The sequence below is a fragment of the Papio anubis genome, chromosome 12 (genome assembly GCF_008728515.1).
Source record: "Papio anubis isolate 15944 chromosome 12, Panubis1.0, whole genome shotgun sequence".
NCBI classification, from domain to species: Eukaryota; Metazoa; Chordata; class Mammalia; order Primates; family Cercopithecidae; genus Papio; species Papio anubis.
In genome coordinates, this window is record NC_044987.1 from 92,120,254 (window position 1) to 92,147,669 (window position 27,416).

The following is a 27,416-nucleotide window of genomic DNA, read 5'->3' on the forward strand; positions in this document are numbered from 1 at the left end:
ATCATGCCACTGCACTCTATCCTGGCAGCCTGGGTGACAGACAAGACCTGTCGCAAAAAAAAAAAAAAAAAAAAGGAGAGAAAGAAAGAAAGAAGCAAGAGAAAAGTCTTCTAAGCAGCCTTTTTTCAGGTGGTTAGCCTCCCCAGGTCCAAATCACAGAGCTGGCCTTAAAGGCAAAATGGTTAGGAAATTCTTAGTCAGGATTATGCGAGGTAAAAGGCCAGCACAGTTAAGAATTCTGATCTGATAGGTCTAACATGGGCCCCAGGCAGACAGAATTTGAAAAAGCATCTGTTTGATTCTGGTACTAAGCTGCCACGGTTTGCCACAGTTACTACGGGACTGAGTGAAGGAGACGAATGCAGAAATGAAAACTTAAGACAAAATAATTTGTTTTAAAGAAGGGGTTCAGGGAAGAAAAGGACTCCCTACTTCTAGTAAGCAAGGGCAGCCACCCTGAGCTTCTACAGCCCTTTGTATTTATTGGGTAGAAAGAGCAGGCAGGAGGAGGTAACGACTGGTCAGCTGCTTGATTGATCACAAGTTCACATTATTGCTAACAGGCTTCAAATATACCTAATCACAAGAAACACTGCGCTTGGGCGTGACTGCTCTCAGCATTCCTTCTGGGCAGCGGACGCAGTTTGTCAGTTTGCCAACATCCTACATTTATGAAAACAGTTTGCTGTTTACTCATATAGCTTCCGGTGGTATACTGAGTTGATCACAACCCTCACTCTTTCGACTTGCAACACTAACCCCTGCTGATAATGAAAGGAAATAAAGGAAAATCTCTAGACCCGTGGAAAACATTCTGAAATTGAAGAGTAAGAGCTACCTAGAAATTAGGCCAAAAAAGTTTTTCTGGAAAGGGCCAGATAGTAAATATTTAGGTTTTGCATGCCATATATAAAGCTTGTCCAACCCATGGCTTGCAGGCTGCATGCGGCCCAGGACAGCTTTGAATGTGGCCCAACACAAATTCATAAACTTTCTTACAACATGATGGGATTTTTTTTTTTTTGGCAACTTTTTTTTTTAGCTCAGAAGTTATTGTTAGTGTTAGTGTATTTTATGTATGGTCCAAAACAATTCTTCTTGTTCCAGTGTGACCCAGGGAAGTCAAAAGATTGGACATCCCTGCCATATATCCTGTGTCACAACTCTGTCCTGCTTTCTGGCAAGAAAGCAACTATTGTAGCCTGAATTGTGCAAAAGTAGCCACAGGTACTATGTAAATGAATGGATGTGGCTATATTACAATAAAACTTAGTGCAAAAACAGGCAACTTTAGTTTGTCTGCCCTGACCAAGAATAATCAGAAGAATGTTTCCCTCTAAAATAAATTCACTAAAAGCATGTTTAGAGAAAAGTTTAGAAAATTTTCTGATTCTTTTTCTCAATAAGATCCAATAATAAATTGCATTTATGCGAACAAAATAAACATTTATAAAAATGAAACAATTTGAGAACAGAAAAGATTGGATTTAAACCATGATTCCCAAAATTAAAAGCATGTGTACAACAGTTGGAAGCAGAATTAGTAGATCAGAAGGCAACTCAGAAATTTAACCAAATTAAAGAAGGGATAAAGGAAAAAAACATATGAGAATAATTTTGGATGGAAGAAATTAAAATGGAAGAAAAAGTCATTGAATAAGAATTCCTAAAAGGGAAAATAATATACAGAAAAGAAGGAATAACCAATTATAAGAAAAAAAAGTCTTCCTATGCTGATAATTTAGCATGAGTAGGGAGTAGGGAACACGTTGGATAAAACAAGATAGGCCATGTGGGCCGGGCGCAGTGGCTCAAGCCTGTAATCCCAACACTTTGGGAGGCCAAGGCGAACAGATCACTTGAGATCACTTCGAGACCAGCCTGGCCAACATGGTGAAACCCAGTCTCCACTAAAAATACAAAAATTAGCCAGGCGTGGTGGCATGTGCCTGTAGTCTCAGCTATTCAGGAGGCTAAGGCAGAATTGCTTGAACCTGGGAGGCGGACGTTGCAGTGAGCCGAGATTGTGCCATCGTACTGCAGCCTAGGAGACAGAGTGAGACTCCGTCCAAAAAAAAAAAAAAAAGGCCATGAATTGATAATTGTTGAAGCCAAGCGATGAATACTATTCTTCCTGCTTTTATAAGATAAGAAATATTTTTCTACCTTTGTAAGTTTATCTAAGAAAAAAACTTCTAAAGTATTATGGTTTTCCGTAATTATGAAATAATATATGTTAATTGTTTAATGCCAAATAAAGTACACAAAACTCTAATTTATAATCCTACTACTCAGACATTACTCCTATTAATATTTTCATTATCTATTCTGCCAGTACTTTTTTCTATTCACATATAGGTCTATAAAATTGAAATCATTCTATACAAACTGCCTTGTATCTTGCTTTTTCTTGCATCATATAATAGATAGAATTCCATTTTAACCTTATTAATTAGGCCCAGTAAAAAATATGTGTTTGACATTCTCCTAAAGGCCATATTTACAGGCTCATTATGATTTTGCAGCTAAACTTCAACTAATATGGTAGAGAAACATTTAAATGTAATGCAAAACTTAAACATTATAAGCATCCAGGACAATTTAGGGATAAAATATGATGCCTTCAACAGAAGTAAGGTTAAGGGAATGTGCGTTCCTGTATGCAAGCAACTGAAATCAGCTCTGGCTAACATAAGCAGAAGAGAATTTATTGGAAGGATATTGTGAGCTCACAAAATAAGAAGGCTGGAGGAATAGATCCAGAAAATGGCAGAAGCTAAATGAGCCTGAGCAGCAAGAGCCACAACCCAGACAATAATAGAGGAAGAGTCTGGTTAGGACGCTAGGGGGCAGAGAGGGGTCACACACAGGACTGGACTGTAGACTTGCTGTCTTGAGCATTACAAGTAATTCCTGAATTCTTTCTGCATCTGTATGTCAATCCCTGGGTTGGAGTTTCCAGATCCTGGTGCCTAGATAAGGTGCCCTTACCCTTGCTGCCACAAACCAGGGAAAAGAAACATCACCACTCTTTGGTTTCAGTAGTGGAAGGCAGACCCTGCATCCCACTAGAGTTAAACACAACAGAGAATTGCCCCTAAATAGGAAAGAAGGTGGATGGGAGGAATATATACATTTCTTTGGTTCTCGTCTTAATATTCATGACAAAAGAATTACTGTGTGATCATGACCTAATCCTTGACTTTTAATCTTCTCCTTTAAATAATAAGAACAATACTTGCTCCTACTAGCTTCATTGATATGTTGTAAAGATAAATGATTTAATATCTGCTTACCATCCTGAATACCTTAGGAAAAGCATGCATCGTAGGTACAAGTTATTTTAATTAGGGAAATAATAATTAGTAAAGATCACAACATCTGCTGTGCTTCAGACATAAATAATTATAAATGTTACTTACTCAAAGATACTGGACACTGCAGATATTTTGCTCTAACTTCATTATATTGTATGTAAGCTGCAGTCTTAAAACTGTATTAATTTTTAGTTAACTTTTAAACTTTTTAATGTAAAATACAGTTCCAAAGATTGCAATTGGAGAGGGGAAGAAAGATGCATAGATTGTTCAGTTGGTTGGATCTGTTACATTAATTTCACAATCTGTGAAGGAGTGGATTGCCCCTTGAATGGTAATGGAAAATTAGTTTCTTTATTTCTTCATTAAGACTGTGGGAGGAAAATTAATACTGTCTTCAGCTTTTCCAAATTAATAGAATATATCTTTATTAAAATGATGAATGTACATGACTACTTGCTTTTTGGTTGAGAGACTCTCTAACTCATGGAATAACTGAACTTAAAGCCAAGCTTTAGAAATCATCTTTTTAGAAAACTGAGGTTCAATTAGGCTAAATTATTTACCCAAAGTCACACAATTCATTAAAAACAGAACAAAACTAGTAAATTGGGTTCCTGACTCTTAACCCAGTGCTCTTTCTAATTCAGCACTCCCTTTAAAGAGGGAAAAAATAAATTACTTTATTATCGTTTTCACTTTTAGTTTCTATGCCCTGAGGAGTAGAAACCCCTAATATAGAATAATAAGAGAAAATATGTAACTTTGCCTGATTTTCTTTTTGTGGGATTCAAGTGGAAAGAAATAGAGCCACTATCTTAGAAATGGCCAACTTTGGATACAACCCTTAAGTCAAGTCTTTCTTTAACTACCCCCTTCTCCATTTTATACTCCTACACAGCCCCAATTCCCTGTTAACTCATTCCTCTCCCAGCATCCTTCTTCATTAAAACTCTTCTGAGGCCAGGCGCAGTAGCTCACACCTATAATCCCAGCACTTGGGGAGGCTGAGGCCTGGGGATCACTTGAAATCAGGAGTTTGAGACCAGCCTGGCCAACATGGTGAAACCCCATCTCTACTAAGAATGGAAAAATTAGCTAGGCATGGTGGCACAGTGGCATGCCCCTGTAATCCCAGCTACATGGGACAGAATGACAGAGCAAGACTGTCTCAAAAAAAAAAAAAAAAAAACCTCTTCTGAGATTTTATTTACTACTTTAAGTATATGTGATGCATACACACACATGTAGATGTACCCACAACCCATTTTTTAAGGAAATAAAGCATAACATTGGAGCCTCTTCTTTATCTTTCCCTGATTACATCTTCTCTCCCTTGCTCAGAAGTTAACTAGTCACTCTCCTGTAATTTCTTTTCTATCATTTTTTTGCTTGTCCTTACAGTTTTATTACATGTGCATGCATTCCTAATCAATACATTGTTTAGTTTGTGCATGCTTTCAAACTTTACATAATATTGGCATAAACATACATGTTCTGAACTTCCATTTTCACTCAATATTTCATTTGTTAAGAATTGTTATATACATTGATGCATACTGCCTTAGCATATTTGTTTTCAGTACTGTATTGCGTGCCATTAGATGTGTGTTAGTCTGTTTGCATTGCCGTAAAGGAATACCTTAGACTGGGTAATTTATAAAGAAAAGAGGTTTCTTTGGCTCATGGTTAGGCAGGCTATCCAAACAGCATGGCACCAGCATCTGCTTCAGGTGAGGCCTCAGGAAACTTAAAATTATGTCAGAAGGCAAAGGGGCAGCCGGCATATCATGAGGCAAGAGCAAGCAGGAGAGACAGGGAGGAGGTGCTAGACTCTTTTAAACAACCAGATCTCACATGAACACATAGAATGAGAACTCATTACTATGAGGACAGCACCAAGCCATTCATGAGGGATCCACCCTCGTAACCCAAACATCTCCCACTAGGCCTACCTCCAGCATTGCAGATCACATTTTAACAAGAGGTTTGTAGGGGACAAAACATGTAAACCATATCAGATGAATCTACCAAAATATATTCTATTCTATTTCCATTCTTCTGTTGATGGTAACGGTTGACTTTTTTTTTTTTTTTTTGGTATTACAAACAATGCTGCCAGAATATTTTTGTACCTGTCTCCTACTGAAGGAGGTGTGAGTGCTCCAGTTGCTGAGTGGTAAGTTATGGGCATCTTCAAATTTGAAATCATGACAAATGGTTTTCTGGATATATTTTTAACAATTTTGCTCCACTTAGCAGTGATTTTTAGTTCCCATTGGCCTATGTCCTTGTTAATACTTGGAAGTGTCAGACTTTTTCATTTCTTCTAATCAACAGTAATTTTATTTTATTAATACATTGATCTAATGAATGGCAGGGTGCGGTGGCTCACGACTAGCACTTTGCAAGGCCAAGGTGGGAGGATCACTTGAGGCCAAGAGTTCGAGACCAGCTTGAGCAACATGGTGAAACTCCATCTCTACCAAAAATACAAAAATTAATCAGGCATGGTGGCGCATGCCTGTAGTCCCAGCTACTCAGGAGGCTAAGGTGGGAGGATTGCCTGAGCCTGCAAGTGGAGTTTGCAGTCAGCCAACGTCGTGCCACTGCACTCCAGCCTGGGCAACAGAGAAAGAGCCTGTCTCAAAAAAAGAAAAAGAAAAAAAAAAACTGTAACTGAAATTTAACAAATCTTTCACTTATGAATGTAGGCAACAAACCACAGTCGAATACCTATGGCTTTGTCACCAAAGAAAATCCCATTTAGAAAAAAGGAATAATAACATTTAGCATGTTTTTATATATTTATTGGCCATTCTGAATTTTCCTCTGAATATTTTAATTAGGTAGTTTGTCTTTTTATTGATTTGTAGTTCTTTATATATTTTGAACATCATTGTTTGCCAATTTTCTGTTTTGAAACTATTTCTTTCTTTTTGCGAATTGTCTTTTCAATTTTTTCAGTTTGTCCTTTGCTGAAAAAATATAATTTATCAATATTTTTCATTGAGAACATGTTTTTAGTGTTTTAAAAATTCCTTCTTCCCTTGATGTCATATATGAATTTATAAATATTCTTGTATATTTGTTTCTAAATGTTTTAAAGTTTTGCTTTTCACATGAAGTCTCTTTTTTTTCCTGCAGCCTCAATCTCCTGAGCTCAAGCAATCCTCCCACCTCAGCCTTCTGAGTAGCTGGGACAACAGGGGTGCACCACTACGTGCAATGAATTTTTTAATTTTTTATAGAGATGGAGTCCCACTATATTGCCCAGGCTGGTCTTGAACTCCTGGCCTCAAGCAGTCCTCCCACTTTGGCCTCCCAAAGTGCTGGAATTACAGGTATGAGTCACTGTGCTTTGGCCTACATGAGGTCTCTAAGCAGCCTAAAATTTATTTTTTTATATCATATGAGGACTGAATTTTTTCCCATATGGATAACAAATTGTCCCAGGATGATTTCTTGAACAATTCTTTAATACTTATAATTTGCAATGCCAAATCTATTCATATGTAAATTATAAATTGTCCATGTTTCTGTTACCAGCTTCTATATTCTGTTCCACTGATTATTAGTCTAATATCACACCATCTTAATCACTATAGCTTTGCAAATCATGTGATTATCTGGTAGAGCAACTCTCCCTCAACCATATTCTTCTTCAGGAGTGTCTTAGGTTATTCTTAGCCTTTCACTTTTCCAATCAATTTTAGAATTATTTTGTCAAATTTCCATGAGTAGTTCTGTTGAAATTTTGATTGTATTATACTGATTTAGATTATGTTAAGGAGAATTGAATCTTCCTATCCTTGAACATGTTATTTCCGTTCATTTATTTAGGTCTTCTTTGATCTCTTTCAGTAAAGTTTTAATAATTTTCCTCAGAAAGTTTATATGCCTGACTCCTTAGTTAGATATTTTTAGAGTACCTTATTTATTGCCCTGAGATTCAACATTGACAATTATGTCAGATGGCTTTAACCAGGAGCCTCAAATTCAGTTATCTATGGAGCCAGGTAAAAAAGATAAACATAAAAAGCAGCTCAGGTGTAAGACAGTGGAAGATGGTGAACATTGAAGGGCCCTACTGATTTCCAACCAATTGTTGCCCAATGTTACCAGAACTTCCAAATATTCCAGGTGAGCTAGAAATTTCCGGATTCTTAAAACACTGTGCAGCCTGCCAGTTTCAATCACCCTCAGATTATTTAAAATAGAGACTGAAAAGTGAAATACTAGGTTTCAACCAGCAAGTGAGGTAGGACTTCAAAGAGCAGAAAAGAAAGAAAGCCCCTGAGATGGCCACAACAACAACACAAAACAGACAATAACAAGTGTTGGCAAGGATGTGGAGAAATTAGAATCCATGGCTAATGGGAATGCAAAATCGTGCAGCCACTTTGGAAAAATAGCTCGGCAGTTCCATAAAAAGTTAAACACAGAGTTATCATATGACCTAGCAAGTCCCCTTGTAGGTATATATCCAAGAGAAATGAAAGTATACGTCCACATAAAAACTTGTAAACAAATGTCCATAATGACATTATTCATAACAGTCAAAAAATGAAAACAGCCCAAATGTCCATCAGTGATGAATGGATAGATAAGAGGTAGTATATCCGCAAAATAAAATATTATTTAGCCACATAAAGGAATGAAGTACCGATGCATGCTACAGCGTGGATGAACCTTGAAAACACCATGCTAAGTGAAAGAAGCCAATCACAAAAGACCACATATTGTATGATTTCATTTACATGAAATGTTCAGAATAGCCAAATCCCCAGAGACAGAAAGGTGATTAAAGTAGTTAATAGGGACTTCTGGAGAGAGAGAGAGAATGGTGAATGACTGCTAATGAGTGGGGGTTATATTTTGAAGATGACAAAAATGTTCTAGAATTACATAGTTGTGATAGTTTTACAACCTTATGAAAATACAAAAATCACTGAATTGTACGTGTAAAAAGATGAATTTTATGGCATATGATTTATATCTTAAATTTTTAACATAGAAAAGGAGAAGAAAAAAGAAAGCAAGTATATGTTGGGTGTTCCTCCAACGTTAAAATCTGCCAACATAAAGCCTTTGAGATTAAAAAAATTCACTCATAACTAAAAGTGAACATGTGTGGTTATATTATTTTTGCTTTTTTTTTTTTTTTTTAGACAGAGTCTCACTTTGTTGCGCAGGCTGGAGTGCAGAGGCACAATCATAACTCATTGTAACCCCAAACTCCTAGCCTCAAGTGATCCTCCTGCCTCAGCCTCCCAAAGTGCTGGGATTTACAGGCGTGAGCCACTGCGCCCAGCCTATTTTGCTTTTCTAATAGGCGCCCAGCCTATTCACAACCGTAATACTTTTGGTAATGTACATTTAGCAAGACCTATTCTTCTGGGTGAGAAGGAAAAATGTTTGTTACCTCTTTTTGCTTATTAAAACTGTGTTTTATGTTTCCTTTGGTTGGTATCATCTTTCCTTTGCTAGAATTTTGGAAAAGAGATGGTAAGTGTTTGCGCCAGAACTCTACATAGGTTCTCACCCAAACCTGCCACCTTAGCTCTTGAATCCCATCTTCTCCCATTTTCTAAGGAACATTTTTTCCAGCCTCATCTCCCTGAAACCACGTAGACTTACCAACCTTACACACCTGCAGTTTCCCCAGACAATCCATCTCTTTTAGATCTCTATGCTTTTATACATGCTATCCCTTCTGCATGGAAACTTCTTCTGGAGTGGAGTGAGGAATGGGTATGAAAAGAGGTGGATGACTGTATTTTGGAGGCAGTGCTAACAGACTTGTTAATCAGTTGGATATGGAAAGAAGTGCAAAAGAAGGAAAGAACCAAGGATGCCTACTAAGCTTCTGACTTTAGTAACTTTTCAGATGGTACTGCCATTTTCTGAGTTTGGGAAGACTGGAGGGAAGAAGATGAGGATTAGGTTTAATGCGGTAAGTTCCAGGTATCTATGAGACATCAAGTATAGATATATTAACCTAAAGTGAGGTAATATGTCTGGAACACAGAGGAAAGATTTGTGCTAGACATGTAAATTTGAAAGTTGTCAACACATTAGTCATATTTGAAACCATGGAAATGATCACAATTACTTAGGGATTCTCATGTTGCCCACGAGAGCCAAACAAGTTTTAGGTAGTAACAAGTTGTACCAAAATGTATTTAACAAATCTCTCCTCTTCTTCTAACATATAACTGTTCCCAGTGTTTTGTGAAACTCATGAGTAATTTTTATATTTTCCACAAATATTTATAATAATTTTTTCTAAAGAGAAACCAGCTTCTTTAAAAAAGAGGCCTGTTCAGAATAGACTCTGATGCCCAAAGTCAAGTGGGAAAAAGTAACTGTACAGTGAGAGAGAGAAGAAAAGAAGGATAAGGGCTAAGTACTGTGGGGAGAAGGGTCACAGCGATGAGGATTCCAGCTCAGTGCTGTGGAGAGGGAAGACACGTCTAAGGAACTTCTTCAAGTTGTGTACTGAGCACTTTTCAATGTTATTAAAGCCTGTTTTACATCTCCCCTATGTAATCTTTAGTACATTCTACATTGCTGACTAAATGGTTTTCTTTCTTCTTTATTTTATTTTATTTGAGATCGAGTTTCACTCTTGTTGCCGAGGCTGGAGTGCAATGGGGCGATCCCGGCTCACTACAACCTCTGTCTCCCAGGTTCGAGTGATTCTCCTACCTCAGCCTCCAGAGTAACTGGAACTACAGGCACCTGCCACCAAGCCTGGCTAATTTTTTGTATTTTTAGTAGAGATGGGGTTTCACCATGTTGGCCAGGTTGGTCTCGAACTCCTGACCTCAAGTGATCTGCCTGCCTCTGCCTCCCAAAGTGTTGGGATTACAGGCGTGACCCACCATGCTCAGCCCTAAATGGTTTTCATATAGTGAGTTCTCTATGGTGAATGTAAGTAATTGCCAAGTCGTGATTCAGGTCAGCAGGTGACGAGAAGAGAAACTGCACAGCCAGTATCTGAGCTACATTTATTTTTTTTAAATGGCAATGCAATCTTCAGAGCTACATCTTTGCATACATCCAGGCTTACTTCGGTAGCATAAGTTGCTAAATACTGGGTTAAAAGGACTGAATCATTTTTAAGGCTTTTTACATGTGTTGCCAAATGGCCCTCCAGAAAAGTTGAACCAATGTATCACCAGTAGACTATTTAAGTATTCATTTCCTCATACCTACATTTTAATCTTTATCAAATTAATGGGAAAAAGTGGTTGTCCCCTGTTTTGACCAGGTATCATCCACTAAATTTTTTAACATTGCCTTGAACAGTCTCTTTGTCTCCACTCATTCACTACATCAATTCATTCTGTATGCCCCTGCCAGATTAATCTTCTTACAGTAGGGCTCCTATGACACTACTCTCCTGTTTAAAAATTTTCCATGACTCCTCACTACCTACTGACTCATGTACAAATTCTTCAGTCTGTCATTTAAAACACTCTGCCATACAGCCTCACCGCATATTGCTAATCTTATTTAAGCCTCCACTTTCCCTACACATGCCCTATGATCCAGTCAAAATCATACAGTCATTGCTTTCCAAAATATGACCCACAATTTCTCATCTCCATGTCATAATAGTCCAGTGATGAAAATTCATATCATGAGTGCTACAAATCTCCCCTCCCCTGCCCATGGCAGATCTTGTTAATTAATCATCACAGACTTTCCCACTGAGCTGGCATACAGTATCTCTACATAGTGCTACTCACTGCCACTACCAATAAACTGGAACTGGCACTTACGGTGAAACTAACTTGCCAATCCTGTAATAGTCCTTTCACCTAGTTGGCCTTTACTCCAGGTCCTCTCTTCTTGAATTTGTTCCGACCAATTGAGGTTCACTTCAAATGCTCCCTCCTCTGTTGCACTTTCCACATGAAATTTTCTAAGTACATTACATGGCTCTTACAATTCTACTTCATTTGGCCTCGTTTGGTTACTTGTGTGCTGTCCTCTGCCCTTTTGGGTCATAAGTGTATTAAGGCAGTAAAAGTAGTAAAGAGTTCAGATTCTAGAGCCAGACTACATTAGCTCAAATCCTGGCTCTGTCCTAACTAGCTGTCAGCCCTTGAGCAAGTTGTTTAATATCTTTGAGCTATAGTGCCCTCATCTGTAAAATGGGCATAATAATTGGATCTACTGCAGAAAGTTGTGAGAATTCTATAAGAAAATGGGAGTCAAGTACTTAGCCAAGTGCCACACACATATTTAGTCTTAAAAATGTTACATATTTCTCAAAACATAAACATAGAGTTACCATATGGCCCAGCATTTCCTCTCCTAGGTGTATATGCTCAAGAAAATGGAAAATACAGGTTCACACAAAAACTTGTACATGAATGTTCATAGCAGCATTATTCATAATAGCCAAAAATTGGAAACAGCCCAAATGTCTATCAGCTAATGAAGGTTGAACAAAATGCCGTATATCCACACAATGGATTATTATTTAACCATAAAAAGGAGTGTGTACTGATACATGCTACAATAAAGATGAACTTTGAAAACATTATATTAAGAGAAACAAGCCAGTCACAAAAGACTACATATTGTATGATTCCATTTATATGAAATGTCCAGAATAGGCAAATCCATAGAGACAGAAAGTAGGTTAGTGGTTGACAGGGGCTGGGGGAATGGGAAATGGGGAGTGACTACTTAGTGAGTACAGGGCTTCTTTTGGGGGCCATGAAAATGTTCTATAATTAGATAGTGGTGTTGGTTGCACAACATTGTAAATATACTGTAAGTTCCTGTGTTGTACCCTTTAAAATGGTTAATATGGTAAATTTTGTTATGTAAATTTTATCTCAGTTAAAAAATGTTTTTTATATTACCATTCATTCTTATGTCCCCCAGAGCACTTAAGGAGATATCATTAGGACAGTGATTTTTTTTTTTTCAGGAAAAGATATGTAATATGGTCTTAAATGCAAAGAGGAAACATTTGAGTAACCTCTGTTATTCAAATTATCATGATTACGATTTCTATACAGGACAAACCATAGATAAAATGATTATTTTTCTGTAGAAATTCCAAGAATAGACTAGGCCCAAATAAAAACAAGAGTTTTCACAATCTTGGGATTACACTTGGCTGAAATGCAACTCAGCAAAAAACAGAAATGGGGAACTTAAAAAAAGAACTACAAATAGCCAATGAGTGTGCAAAAATATGCTAATTTAAAAAATAAGGGGTTCCTTTTTTTTTTTTTTTTGACATAGGGTCTCACTCTGTCACCGAGGCTGGAGTGCAGTGGCTGGAACACAGTTCACTGCATCCTTGACCTCCTGGACTCAAACAATCCTCCCATCTCAGCCTCCCAAGTAGCTGAGACAACAGGTGTGTGCCACCACACCTGACTAATTTTTGTATTTTGTAGAGACAGAGTTTCGTCATGTTGCCCAGGCTGGTCTTGAACATCTGGGCTCAAGTGATCCCCTTGCCTCAGCCTCCCAAAGTGCTGGGATTACAGCATGAACCACTACACATAACCAAGAGGCTATTTTTAAACCATTTTCTTAAAATGTTTATGTCCACTATTTGAAAAGGGACAATGCTTGTGATTTATCATTATATGGAGGTGGACATATACATTTATAATCCTTTCTGGAAGTTCATTTGATAACCTGTATAATACATACATATGTGTATGGATGGGAGAAGGCCTGGAATGATGTACTGCAAGCGGTGAACTAGGAAGTGGAATTAGGCATTTTTCTTCTCTTTCCTTATCTCCTAATTTTTCTATAATAAATATAAATATTGCTTTTGTAATGGAAAATAATAGAAGTATTTCTTAACTTTTCAAAAAGTCATTTGAAAGTAGAGGGGGAGTCAGTTCACTTTGTTGAAGTCAATTTGTTATTTTTTAAAAACCGAAGAATAAACTGGAACTTTTTTTGAGACAGAGTCTCACTCTGTCACTCAGGCTGGAGTGCAGTGGCGTGCGCACTCACTGCAGCCTCGATCTCCCAGGCTCAAGCAATCCTCCCACCTCAGTCTCCCAAGTAGCTGGAACTATAGGCATGTGACACCATGTCCCACTAATTTTTCTGTTTTTTTTTTGTAGAGATGACAGTCTCACTATGTTGCCTAGGTTGGTCTCGAACTCCTGGTATCAAGCAATCCTCATGCCTCAGCCTCCCAAAGTGGTGGGATTACAGGTGTGAGCCACCACACTCATCCTTAACTTTTTTGATATATGTAGAAAATGATAAGTAAAATACAGAAATAACTGAAGAGGCATTAAATATGTAATTAGAGAATGATCATGAAATATCTTTATAAATCAGCAACACAAAAGTGCAATAGTTAAGTTCCTGAAAATGGATGAGGCAATAATCTCTTAAGTTTAAGAACAGAGTCTCCACACTTATTGAAGTGAATTACTAAATTGCCTTCTAAAATGGTTATTCCGGTAGTGAGCAGAAAGTGCCCTTTTCACCATACCCTTCCCAGCACTGAATGTGTCATTATTTTTTTCTCTTTGTCAATCTAACTGACAAAACAAAACAAAACAAAACAAAAAAACTTATTTAAATTTTTATCATTTTGATTGCTAGTGAAGCTGAACATTTTCTGAGGTTTACTAATTGGCTATTTTTATTTCTTCTTTTGTGAATCATCTATGTCTTATATCTGTTTTTTAACTGATCTTTTTTCTTGTTGATTTGTTTTAGTACTTTAAAGAGTAAAGATCTCTATCCTTTATCTGTCATATATGTTGCAAATATTTTCCCAATTTGTCATTTGCTTTAATAGTGTCTTACCATGTCTGAAAATGTTTAATTTTGATAAGGTCAAATTTATCCATCTCTACATTTATAATTTTTCTTTTGCTTTTGTTATTAGAGACTTCTTCTTCACTCCAGGAGAAGATATTATCCACACATATTTTCTTCTCGTTCTTTTATAGGGTCATTTTTTCATTTAATTCTTAAAGTCATCTGGAATTTATTTTGAAGTAAGATGTGAGAGTGGCAACAAACTTTTTAAAATGTAGTTTTACAACATTACACATTATAACAGACTCTATACAAAGAAAATATTTGCAATATTAAATGTGTCCCAAAAAATCATTAACTTAATACAACAGAATTTCCTGACATAAGTATTTAAACGATTCTACAGAGTTCATTTTTAAAAGTCTTGGGCTTTGTGCAAACTTACGTTAACAGTTTTAAAAAGTCCTTTTACTTATTCTACTAATAAACTTCTATATTATTTGGATGTCTTACAAGGGTACAAATTGCACTGCTATTTAAAAATTGCAATTTTCTTTTTTAAAAAGAAAGAAAAAAGTATACCTTTTATTTCCTGAAAAGGTGATACTATATGTCAGAGTCAGATCTTGAATTTCACCTTTTCATGACTGAAAGAGAACAAAAGAATCTCTTCATAAGTCATAGGGTATGAATCATAAGTGCAGTTACTGAATGATTAAGTAAATTCAAATACTAAGGGGGTAAAGTGGAAATCCTATTGGATAGAAACCAGAAACCTCAGTTGCAATGCTCCTCCTGATTCACTTACTAAATTTCCTTGTAACTCAGGAAACCCGAAATGTTTCCTTAATTAACATATCTTTTCTTCAGAGCTCAGCTGTTATTTCAGTGTGCATAAATTCTCAAAGGCCCATTGAAGTGAGGGGAATACCAGAGGTAAATGGTTTGGGAATAACACATATGTCATTTTACTGCTAATGAGATTGAAATAGAAATGTATTTTAAGAAACTTAACCTTCCTTTCAATTTCCACAATGTCTGAACAAACTTTCTTTTCTCTTTTTCCATAGTTCAGCTTCTTGAGATGTTAACTGTATACAGAAATGCTCACAAAAAGATGCATACTCCGTAAATTGATGTTACTAACATTCATGCAAATACATACAGAATAACATTGATGTAGGTAACCACATGCTTGCTCACAAGAGTATGTATCATCAGGTTTATCTGTAGCATGTTGATGACATGAACTAACAGAATCAGGTAATCAGCACATTTAGGAAGATCATTTATGACTAAAGACTTCTGAGTCCACAGTTGGTAAGGAGCCTTTTGCCCAACGCTATCTAGGCCCTTGGGCTCTGCAATATAAATGTCCTGGAATAGTTTGACCAAAACTGATGACTAGGAGGATTTATTTATTAATTCATTCAGTAGGTATTAATTTAGCATCTGCCAGGTCCTGAGGAAAGCAATTATGTTGAACCATATGAAACTGCTGATATTTGGCTGTTTTTTTATTTACATAAGTGACAATTTCATATGATTAAACCTAAGAAAATTATAGAAACTTCTTATGGAAAGAAAACAAGAAAACGTTGAGAATCATAAGAAAAAAAAATTTGAAGTAATGACTTAGAAGAAATAAGAGGGAAGGAAAAGAGACAGAAACATAAAATTGTGAAATAGGAAAAAAAGAACATACAAACAAAAATAGAAGAAAATAAGAGAAGCATATAACGATAAAAACTGGTACCATATTAAGAATTAATTTAATTTATTCAGTATTTATTGTGTCTATATAAACAATCTCACAGTAGATTCAATACATCCCTCAAAATAAAGAAAAGACATTGTTCTCTTTAAAGATGAAAAACAGGGCTAGGCATGGTGGCTCATGTCTGTAATTCCAGCACTTTGGGAGGCCAAGTTGGGAGGATCACTTGAAGCCAGGTGTTTGAGGCCAGCCTGTCCAACATGGTGAAACCTTGTCTCTAAAAAAGAAAAAAAGAAAAAGAAAAAAGGATGAAAGACAAATCAATATTCCCCATATTTTAAGATTCTAAATCTTAAAATATTGAAGATAGGCTGGGCATAGTGCCTCATGCCTGTAATCCCAGCACTTTGGGAGGCCAAGGCGGGTGGATCACCTGAGATCAGGAATTCGAGACCAGCCTGACCAACATGGCAAAACCCCATCTCTACTAAAAATACAAAAATTAGCCAGGCATGGTGGTGGGCATCTGTAATCCCAGCTACCTGGGGGGCTAAGGCAGGAGAATCACTTGAACCCAGGAGGTGGAGGTAGCAGTGAGCCAAGATCATGCCATTACATTCCAGCCTTGACAACAGAGCGAGACTCTGTCTCAAAAATAAATAAATAAATAAATTCTGAAGATAAAGAGAAAATTAAAAAAAATTTGAGGCAGTGGCAGAGCTAAAACCGGGAAATAATAGTAGATATACTACAAGAAAGATGTATAAATTCAATACAAACCCAAGAAAAACATAGCAAAATTGGAAAGAAATAAAGTAGAAGTTCTGATAACAGAAAAATTCTGCAATAATGTCACCTGATAACACAGAAATCAAATCAAATTATCAGAGTACAGAGGCCAATTATGGTAAATCTAAATTAAAAAAAAAAAAAACCTTTTTAAAACAGAATCTTGCTCTATCGCCCAAGCTGGAGTGCAGTGGTGCAATCATAACTCAGTGCAACCCTGACCTCCTGGGCCCAAGTGATCCTCCCACCTCAGCCTCCCTGAAAATGTTTTTTTCTTTTTTTTTTTTTAGAGTAGTAGTGCATTTATTTTATAATTATTTTACAAGTGTTAGTAATTACAATAATAAACAGAAGGTATTTTAAACCATTTTATAACATTTTATGTGTATATTTATTTAAATCTCAAGCAAAGGTTCATCACACAATTTAACAAAATTCTTCTAAATTACACCCACCCCAAATTACAGCAACTTAGAAACTCAAAGGAAAAAGTAAACAAATGAGTAAACAAAATTTGAATATAAATCATACCATGCCCAGGAATATATAGAAGTTTTCAACTTACAAACATTTTAGTCCAAATTGTTGCCTTTGCAATGAGGCAATCCCATTGGAAAACAGTTTACTTTTTTATTCTAACATTTAAATTTATAAACTAATGCCTGAGTATTTATTATCTGCCCAGAACAATTATAATTATGGATGTTGCAAACCATTTAACATATTTTCTTTATTATTATTATTATTATACTTTAAGTTCTAGGGTACATGTGCACAACATGCAGGTTTTTTACATATGTATACATCTGCCATGTTGGTGTGCTGCACCCATTAATTCGTCATTTACATTAGGTATATCTCCTAATGCTATCCCTCCCCCCTCTCCCCACCCCACGTCAGGCCCCAGTGTGTGATGTTCCCCATCCTGTGTCCAAGTGTTTTCATTGTTCAGTTCCCTCCTATGAGTGAGAACATAAGGTGTTTGGTTTTCTGTCCTTGCGATAGTTTACTCAGAATGATGGTTTTCAGCTTCATTCATGTACCCACACAGGACATGAACTCATCCTTTTTTTATGACTGCATAGTATTCCATGGTGTATATGTGCCACATTTTCTTAATCCAGTCTATCATTGACGGACATTTGAGTTGGTGCCAAGTCTTTGCTATTGTGAATAGTGCCACAATAAACATAGGTGTGCATGTGTCTTTATAGCAGCATGATTTATAATCCTTTGGGTATATGTCCAGTAATGGGATGGCTGGGTCAAATGGTATTTCTTGTTCTAGATCCTTGAGGAATTGCCACACTGTCTTCCACAATGGTTGAACTAGTTTACAGATCCACCAACAGTGTAAAAGCGTTCCTATTTCTCCACATCCTCTCCAGCTCCTGCTGTTTCCTGATCTTTTAATGATTGCCATTCTAACTGGTGTGAGATGGTATCTCATTGTGGTTTTGATTTGCATTTCTCTGATGGCCAGTGATGATGAGCATTTTTTCATGTGTTTGTTGGCTGTATGAATGTCTTCTTTTGAGAAATGTCTGTTCTATCCTTTGCCCACTTTTTGATGGGGTTGTTTGATTTTTTCTTGTAAATTTGTTTAAGTTCTTTGTAGATTCTAGATATTAGCCCTTTGTCAGATGGGTAGATTGTAAAACTTTTCTCCCATTCTGTAGGTTGCCTGTTCACTCTGATGGTAGTTTCTTTTGCTGTGCAGAAGCTCTTCAGTTTAATTAGATCCCATTTGTCAATTTTGGCTTTTGTTGCCATTGTTTTTGGTGTTTTAGACATGAAGTCCTTGCCCATGCCTATGTCCTGAATGGTATTGCCTAGGTTTTCTTCTAGGGTTTTTGTGGTTTTAGGTCTAACATTTAGGTCTTTAATCCATCTTGAATTAATTTTTGTATAAGGTGTAAGGAAGGGATCCAGTTTCAGCTTTCTACATATGGCTAGCCAGTTTTCCCAGCACCATTTATTAAATAGGAATCCTTTCCCCATTTCTTGTTTTTGTCAGGTTTGTCAAAGATCAGATGGTTGTAGATGCGTGGTATTATTTCTTAGGGCTCTGTTCTGTTGCATTGGTCTTTATCTCTGTTTTGGTACCAGTACCATGCTGTTTTGGTTACTGTAGCCTTGTATTATAGTTTGAAGTCAGGTAGCGTGATGCCTCCAGCTTTGTTCTTTTTGCTTAGGATTGTTTTGCCAATGAGGGCTCTTTTTTGGTTCCACATGAACTTTAAAGTAGTTTTTCCAGTTCTGTGAAGAAAGTCATTGGTAGCTTGATGGGGATGGCACTGAATCTATAAATTACCTTGGGCAGTAAAACCATTTTCATGAGATTGATTCTTTCTATCCATGAGCATGGAATGTTCTTCCATTTGTTTGTGTCCTCTTTTATTTTGTTGAGCAGTGGTTTGTAGTTCTCCTTGAAGAGGTCCTTCACATCCCTTGTAAGTTAGATTCCTAGGTATTTTATTCTCTTTGAAGCAATTGTGAATGGGAGTTCACTCATGATTTGGCTCTCTGTTTGTCTGTTATTGGTGTATAGGAATGCTTGTGATTTTTGCACATTGATTTTGTATCCTGAGACTTTGCTGAAGTTGCTTATCAGCTTAAGGAGATTTTGGGCTGAGATGATGGGTTTTTCTAAATATGCAATCATGTCATCTGCAAACAGGGACAATTTGACTTCCTCTTTTCCTAATTGAATACCCTTTATTTCTTTCTCCTGCCTGATTGCCCTGGCCAGAACTTCCAACACTATGTTGAATAGGAGTGGTGAGAGAGGGCATCCCTGTCTTGTGCCAGTTTTCAAAGGGAATGATTCCAGTTTTTCCCCATTCAGTATGATATTGGCTGTGGGTTTGTCATAAACACCTCTTATTATTTTGAGATACGTCCCATCAATACCTAATTTATTGAGTTTTTAGCATGAAGGGCTGTGGAATTTTGTCAAAGGCATTTTCTGCATCTATTGAGATAATCATGTGGTTTTTGTCTTTGGTTCTGTTTATATGATGGCTTACGTTTATTGATTTGCATATGTTGAACCAGCCTTGCATCCCAGGGATGAAGCCCACTTGATCATGGTGGATAAGTTTTTTGATGTGCTGCTGGATTCAGTTTGCCAGTATTTTATTGAGGATTTTTGCATCGATGTTCATCAGGGATATTGGTCTAAAATTCTCTTTTTTTGTTGTGTCTCTGCCAGGCTTTGGTATCAGGATGATGCTGGCCTCATAACATGAGTTGGGGAGGATTCCCTCTTTTTCTATTGATTGGAATAGTTTCAGAAGGAATGGTACCAGCTCCTCTTTGTACCTCTGGTAGAATTCGGCTGTGAATCCATCTGGTCCTGGACTTTTTTTGGTTGGTAGGCTATAAATTATTGCCTCAATTTCCGAACCTGTTGTTGGTCTATTCAGGGATTCAGCTTCTTCCTGGTTTAGTCTTGGGAGGGTGTACGTGTCCAATAATTTATCCATTTCTTCTAGATTTTCTAGTTTATTTGCATAGAGGTGTTTATAGTATTCGCTGATGGTAGTTTGTATTTCTGTGGGATCGGTGGTGATATCCCCTTTATCATTTTTTATTGTGTCTATTTGGTTCTTCTCTCTTTTCTTCTTTATTAGTCTTGCTAGTGGTCTATCAATTTTGTTGATCTTTTTTAAAAAAAAAACAGTTCCTAGATTCATTGATTTTTTGGAAGGTGTTTTATATCTCTATCTCCTTCAGTTCTGCTGTGATCTTAGTTATTTCTTGTCTTCTGCTAGCTTTTGAATGTGTTTGCTCTTGCTTCTCTAGTTCTTTTAATTGTGATGTTAGGGTGTCAATTTTAGATCTTTCCTGCTTTCTCTTGTGGGCATTTAGTGCTATAAATTTCCATCTATACACTACTTTAAATGTGTCCCAGAGATTCCGGTACATTGTATCTTTGTTCTTATTGGTTTTAAAGAACATCTTTATTTCTGCCTTCATTTCGTTATGTGTCCAGTAGTCATTCAGGAGCAGGTTGTTCAGTTTCCATGTAGTTGAGCAGTTTTGAGTGAGTTTCTTAATCCTGAGTTCTAGTTTGATTGCACTGTGGTCTGAGAGACAGTTTGTTATAATTTCTGTTCTTTTACATTTGCTGAGGAGTGCTTTACTTCCAACTATGTGGTCAATTTTGAAATAAGTGTGATGCAATGCTGAGAAAAATGTATATTCTGTTGATTTGGGGTGGAGACTTCTGTAGACGTCTATTAGGTCCACTTGGTGCAGAGTTGAGTTCAATTCCTGGATATCCTTGTTAACTTTCTGACTCATTGATCTGTCTAATGTTGACAGTGGGGTGTTAAAGTCTCCCATTATTATTGTGTGGGAGTCTAAGTCTCTTTGTAGGTCTCTAAGGACCTGCTTTATGAATCTGGGTGCTCCTGTATTGGGTGCATATATATTTAGGATAGTTAGCTCTTCTTGTTGAATCTGAAAATTTTGTTTGTTTGTTTTTGTTTTGCTTTGTTTTGTTTTGAGACAGTCCAGCTCTGTTGCCCAGACTAGAGTGCAGCGGCGCAATCTCGGCTCACTGCAACCTCCACCTCCCAGGTTCACGTGATTCTCCTGCCTCAGCCTCCAGAGTAGCTGGGATTACAAGCATGCATTACCACGCCCAGCTAATTTTTGTATTTTTAGTGGAGATGGGGTTTCACCATTTTGACCAGTCTGGTCTCGAACTCCTGACCTCAAGTGATCCACCTGCTTCAGATTCCTAAAGTGTTAGGATTACAGGCATGAACCACCACGTCTGGCCCCTAAAAATGTTTTCATATCTCTTTTGTCACATACAGATTTCCCATCAACTTCCCATTTTATATAATTGTGAGTGAGCAATTTATAAAATATATAATTTGTGTTTAAGATAAATTCTAAAATTTTTATTTTTATATGACTGATTTCCTTTTATATAACATACAAATTATATAAAAAGCAAGTAATTCAAGACTATCCAGAGTGAGAAAGAATAATTAGAACATTACGTAAATAGAATTTTAGAACAGGAAGGAATCTTAGAGTTCATGCAGACCAAACTCACAATGTCTCAGAAGAGGCAGAGAGAATTCAGAGAAGTGACTTGTTCAAAGTCATCTAGCTAGAGAGAAGCAGACTTAGGATTAGAACTTATTTATTGTTTCATTCACTTAACAATCAGGAAGTCCTGCTACATGCCAGCCAAGTGAGGTACTAAGCAGCAAAAATACAAACATGGGTAAATTTTGCTCCTTGGCTCTCAAGGGACTGTCAGGATTGAAATGTCGACGGTGGGTAAGGAACATCCATAAACTTTACTAAAGCCATCAGTAAGCATCAGTAAAAGAAACCATGCTTTAAAATCCACATTTTATACTTCAAAAGTCAGTTAAACCTGGTGCCGTGGCTCATGCCTGTAATCCCAGCACTTTGGGAGGTCAAGGCAGGAAGATCACTTGAACCCAGGAATTCCAGACCAGCCTGAGCAACATGGCAAGACCCCTGTCTCTACAAACAATACAAAAATTAGCCAGGTGTGATGGCATATGCCTGAGGATCGTTTGAGCCCAGGAGGTTAAGGCTGCAGTGAGCCATGAAACTGCCACTGCACTCCAGCCTCGGCGATAGAGTGAGACCCTGTCTCCAAAAAAGCAAAACAAAACAAAACTCTCAGTTCACACTTCATTTGAGAGTGTCAAGCCAGGGCAGTACATAAAATAATAAAGGAGAATCCTTCACCAAAGGAGGATACACAGATCCTGGTTGGTATATTTCCTAATAGAACTTCCATGTAATGTGTGTCTTTCAGTCAGTACCAACAACATTAACACTTCATTATTGTCTTTCTCTGATGCAGATTTTTTTTTTTCCTGAGATGGAGTTTCGTTCTTGTTGCACAGGCTGGAGTGCAATGGTGCCATCTCGACTCACCACAACCTCCACCTTCCAGGTTCAAGCAATTCTCCTGCCTCAGTCTCCCAAGTAGCTGGGATTATAGGCATACGCCACCACGCCCAGCTAATTTTGTATTTTTAGTAGAGATAGGGTTTCTCCATGTTGGCCAGGATGGTCTCGAACTCCCGACCTCAGGTAATCCGCCTTCCTCTGCCTCCAAAAGTGCTGGGATTACAGGCGTGAGCTACCACGCTCGGCCTCTGATGCAGAATTAATCAATGATTCTTAAACACTGCCAATTGCATGGCTAGAAATGCATAATTTGTTTAAACTCCTTTTTCACATGTTGTGTTTGGAAAGTACGGTTTTGCAAGTGATGCCAAATAATCTTTGCTTAGAATATCATGATTACCTGAATATGAGTTTACAAAAACATAGGCCAAAAATTGTGTGGCACTCAGAAAGCAAGACTATGATGAGAAAATAAGGCTGATAAGTGTATAATAGGTGTAAAAATGCCAACATCAGTACAGAGTGACAGTTCTGTGGCCAGCCATGACACAAGTCCCTGTCATAGGTCCCTAGGGGCAGCTCCAGTGCACTCAAAGAGCTATGAAGATTACTATATTTTCAGCATGACACGTAGGCCTTATTATTACTCACAGTGTGACATGAAATCAGATGATCCCTCACAGTGTTCTTTTATTTAATTTTTTCATTGTTAACAATCATTGTTCTTAAATGGTAGAATTAAATAAAAGTTCTGTTCAAAAGTGTCCTTAAAGGGCTTTAAGCAAATGTTTAAAATAAAATTCTTAACCCCTTTACCGATTTGTTGAATCTGAAAATACCTGCATATAGATATATAATCAACCTGGAACAGTAGGAGTCTTTCATTTCTCACTTGCTGAGTATACTGAGATAAACTAAAACAGCAAACAATTGATGTTGAAATGTCAAGGCTAAAATGTCACGGAAACAGCAAGTTCAATAAAGTTGCATCTCCTGAAGAGGCTAATGATAGTCATCGATGTGTCTTTAAGGATGTGGATGTGACTTTACTTACAGAGCTTCATGGCTGCAACCTTAACATCTCCTGTCACAGTCCTTGAGTCCACCTTCATGCCCGCACAGTAAAGTGAGTTTTCATTTCATTCTTGAATTCACACAGGTAAGTGGGTGGGTATGTGCTCAAATTCAGAGATGCATTATCACATTAATCCAAGTCCATTAATCTCATTGCTCTGATTTTTTTCTTTTTTCCTCTGAAACTAAGTAAGTCTTTACCTGCTGCCCTTTATCGCTTGATAACAACTCAAAAAAAAGAAAGAAAAAGAAAAGGCACTGGAGTCAAGAACCAGGCTACTACTTGGCCGATGACTATTCATTTACTTCATGCTTCAGTATCCCTCTTTGTAAAATGAGAATTATAATATCTAGCCCAACTCCACAGGTAACCAGAATAAGAAAAACACTATCTGTGAGAACACTAAAAATGCTTTGGAAGAAAGGCATAAGAATATTATAACATTATTATTATTATTATCATTATTATTATTATTATTATTATTGAGATGGAGTTTTGTTCTTGTTGCCCAGGCTGGAGTGCAATGGCGCGATCTTGGCTCACTGCAACCTCTGCCTCCCAGGTTCAAGCGATTCTCCTGCCTCAGCCTCCCGAGTAGCTGGAATTACAGGTGCCCACCACCATGCCCGGCTAATTTTTTTGTATTTTTAGTAGAGACGGGGTTTCACTGTGTTGGCCAGGCTGGACTCGAACTCCTGACCTCATGATCTGCCCGCCTAGGCCTCCCAAAGTTCTGGGGTTACAGGTGTGAGCCACCGTGCCCAACCAAGAATATTATAACTTTAAATAGCAGATGGCACAAAATAAAATGAATACAGCAAGGAAATAATAGAAGAAATCAGCTATCTTGGGCACTGTTGTTACTGGTTTTTCTCATTTCTCTCTTTGCCATCTAACCTCAAAATATCTTGCAGCTCCATAGTGACTGAAGTTTGTGTGCATGCTGCCAAATGCTGTAACATTCTCTAGGACTCAATGTTACGGGGAAACACACAGGGATGTAATATACTACTGAGAAACAGACTTTCATTTCTCTGTCTGCCTCCCTCTCTGTCTATAAACTCTGATGTTTGATGTAAGCACAAGGCCTCATTTGTTTTGGTCCAAATATCCAGATATGTGGGCAGACTCATTCTACCAAGGAATGTCATCAAAGTTCACAACTGCTGATTCCATAGCATGAGGCATTTGACCATTGGCCTCTCCCCAAAGTAGTGGGAAATGAAGTACTTTTCTTACCTGAAAATAAATTGCTTTCTCTCCATTAAAATGTATTCAGCATGAACGACGTAGAAAGCACTCCCCTGGGTACTATGGAGGATGCAAAAATGAGTAAGTCAGTTCTTGCACTTGATGAGAATTTTACAGGCCCACATTCTCAGACACAAGTCTCAGCCAGATTAAGTTCTCCTCCATAACAGATGCTGTGGTGTCCATCTCCCCACCAGGAGGGCTCAGTGCTGTAGCTTGACTCAATGAATAAACAGGAAAATGGGTGTTCTAGTGAAAATGTTTCCTATTCTTGTGTTCAACTGCAATAAACCATGTCTGGCCTCTTCATAGTCTGATCTCAATTGCTTGAATAAGAGGGAGGGAAGAATCCATCATAGAAATAGTTTAGACCATGAGGCAGACAAATGGAAAGTGAAGAGGGAGGGATTGGAAGAAGGAAAAGGAAAAGCACTGCCTAGAAGGAATCAGTGAAAACAAAATTTCTGCAGAAAACTTAAGAATTCAGTTGATTATCAATAATCATAATAAAATAGACAATATCCTTTGGGAGGAGAAAAACAGAATTTGGTAAAAATTGAATTAGTCAAAAATTTGAGGCCAGGAATGGTGGTTCATGCCTGTAAACCCAGCACTTTGGGAGGCTGAGGTGGGCGGATCACCTGAGGTCACGAGTTTGAGAACAGCCTGGCCAACATGGTGAAACCCCCTCTCTCCTAAATGTACAAAAAATTAGCCAGGCATGGTGGTGGACGCCCGTAATCCCAGCTACTCAGGAGGCTGAGGCAGGAGAATCGGTTGAACCCAGGAGGTGGAGGTTACAGTGAGCTGAGATTGTGCCACTGTACTCCAGCCTGGGTGACAGAGCAAGACTCTCTCTCAAGAAAAAAAAAGAAAAAATTGAAGGAGGAAAAATGTTTCCCTTGGCCCCCATCAAGTGTCAGGTGACTTTGACCAAAGCATAAATAGTGTTTCAAAGAATTGTTAAGCATGTTCTTTGGATAAAGAAGGTTGTGACCGTCACCTGGCATAGGTTCTCTGTCCACCTGCTGCATTTATTACTTGATGCAGCAGTTCTTGAAGTCTTTAATCAAGACCTTTTTACACTCTTCTACATTATCGAGAACCCCAAAGAACTTTCACTTATGTGAATTGCATTTAATGATATTTATTATCTAACATTAAAACTGAGAAATTTTCAAAATATTATTTGAAATCAAGACAACATAGCATACTTTTTGTTATGTTTATGCATAGACTCAAGGAAAAGATCAAGATTTCAAGATAATTATTTGAGAAAAATGAGGTTATAGCTATCCTAGTAGATATGAACAAAGAGAACTAATCAAAGTGCAAAAGCAGTAGCCAAGAGAGTTGGTGGACACCTGTAGTTCCAGTTACTCTGGAGGATGAGACAGGAGGATCTCTTGAGCCCAGGAGTTTAAGGAGCCAGTCGGGGCAACAAAGTGAGACTCCCTACTCTGAAAAAGAAAAAAAGAAAAGAAAAAAATTAAGTTCAGAAGTACTGAGAATGAATTTTATTAATCTCTATAAATCTACATAAATCTCTATAAAATGTACATACTGATACTTTAAACATACTGCTATGGAAAATACTAGAAAATACAAGCACGCGCACTCAGGTATTCTATTAGGAGACAGAGTGATGACGTTATTACACGTCAGATAGTCCCTGGAAATTTCCACTGTACACTCTTGAGAGAATGAAAGTGAAAATGGCAAATCATGTATTGTTACTATAATGGAAATAGTTTTGCTCTTAGAGACCCCTGGAAAAGATCTTGGAGACATCCCAGACCTGGTAGACCACCATTGGAGAACCAATGTAATCAATTACTTGTAAGTCCATTCCCATTTCTTATCACGCATAAAGGGTATTTTGTCTGATGAATATCTTGTCCTCGTCCCCGGACCACCCTTTTGAGAACAGTTGACCTAAGGTAACCACAGGACTCCTGGCCCAGTGGGACCCAAAGCGAAAAGCCCTGGACTCGCCGAGGGCGCTCTGCTTAGGACTGAGAACCGAAATGCTCCCTGAATTAGGAGCATTGAGAACGCCGAGTGCAGACACAAATCGAAAAGCAGCCACCCGCGCCGCCAAGACGGGGCCAGAATTGGCGGCAGGCGGCTGGCCCGCCTGGGGCTGGGGCAGAAGTTGGGGCGGCTGAGAGCGCAGCCTGGGCTCCGGGGAGACGCCGGCCCACTGCCCGCCCGCTCGCCGCAGGTAGGCCCGGCCCCCGGGAGGTGGGGCGCGGCCAGGTGTCCCCAGGTAGCCGCCTCCTCCCTTCCTCCGTCGGCTGCCTCCCCGGACCGAGGCAAGACGTCGCGCCGCGCTTGTTCCCCGGGCGCCCCTCTGCGGACCCCAGGCGCTTCCCGGGTTTGAGCGCTGAGGCCACCCAGACCCTGCGGAGAGCCAGGCCCGGAGCGTCGCCGAGATTTGAGGGCGCCGGAGACCTAGGGCCTGGCGGCCGAAGGAATCGCCCCAAGACGAGCCTCTGGCCCGGGGGCTGCTGGAACATGTGCAGGGGGACACAGGTGCGAGGCTTGGCGGCGGGACCTCGGCGGAGTGGGGGTT

General features: G+C 38.3%; 1 protein-coding gene across 3 annotated transcripts in view; it reads left to right on the plus strand.

The window, feature by feature from the left end:
• Positions 1-5,446: 5,446 nt before the first annotated feature.
• Positions 5,447-27,416, plus strand: part of PRRG4 (proline rich and Gla domain 4) — a 44,482-nt gene continuing 22,512 nt past the window's right edge. Inside the window, exons 1-2 of one of the 3 annotated variants that reach the window (XM_003910068.4) lie at positions 5,447-5,496; positions 26,605-27,376. Coding sequence is in view for 1 of the 3 variants with exons in the window: in XM_009186349.4 (XP_009184613.2) it covers positions 26,583-26,680 (98 nt within the window). In the remaining 2 variants the exon portion in view is untranslated. Of the gene's footprint in view, positions 5,497-26,557; positions 27,377-27,416 lie in introns of those variants that run through there. The other 2 variants (XM_009186349.4, XM_031653395.1) reach the window with 2 other exon arrangements.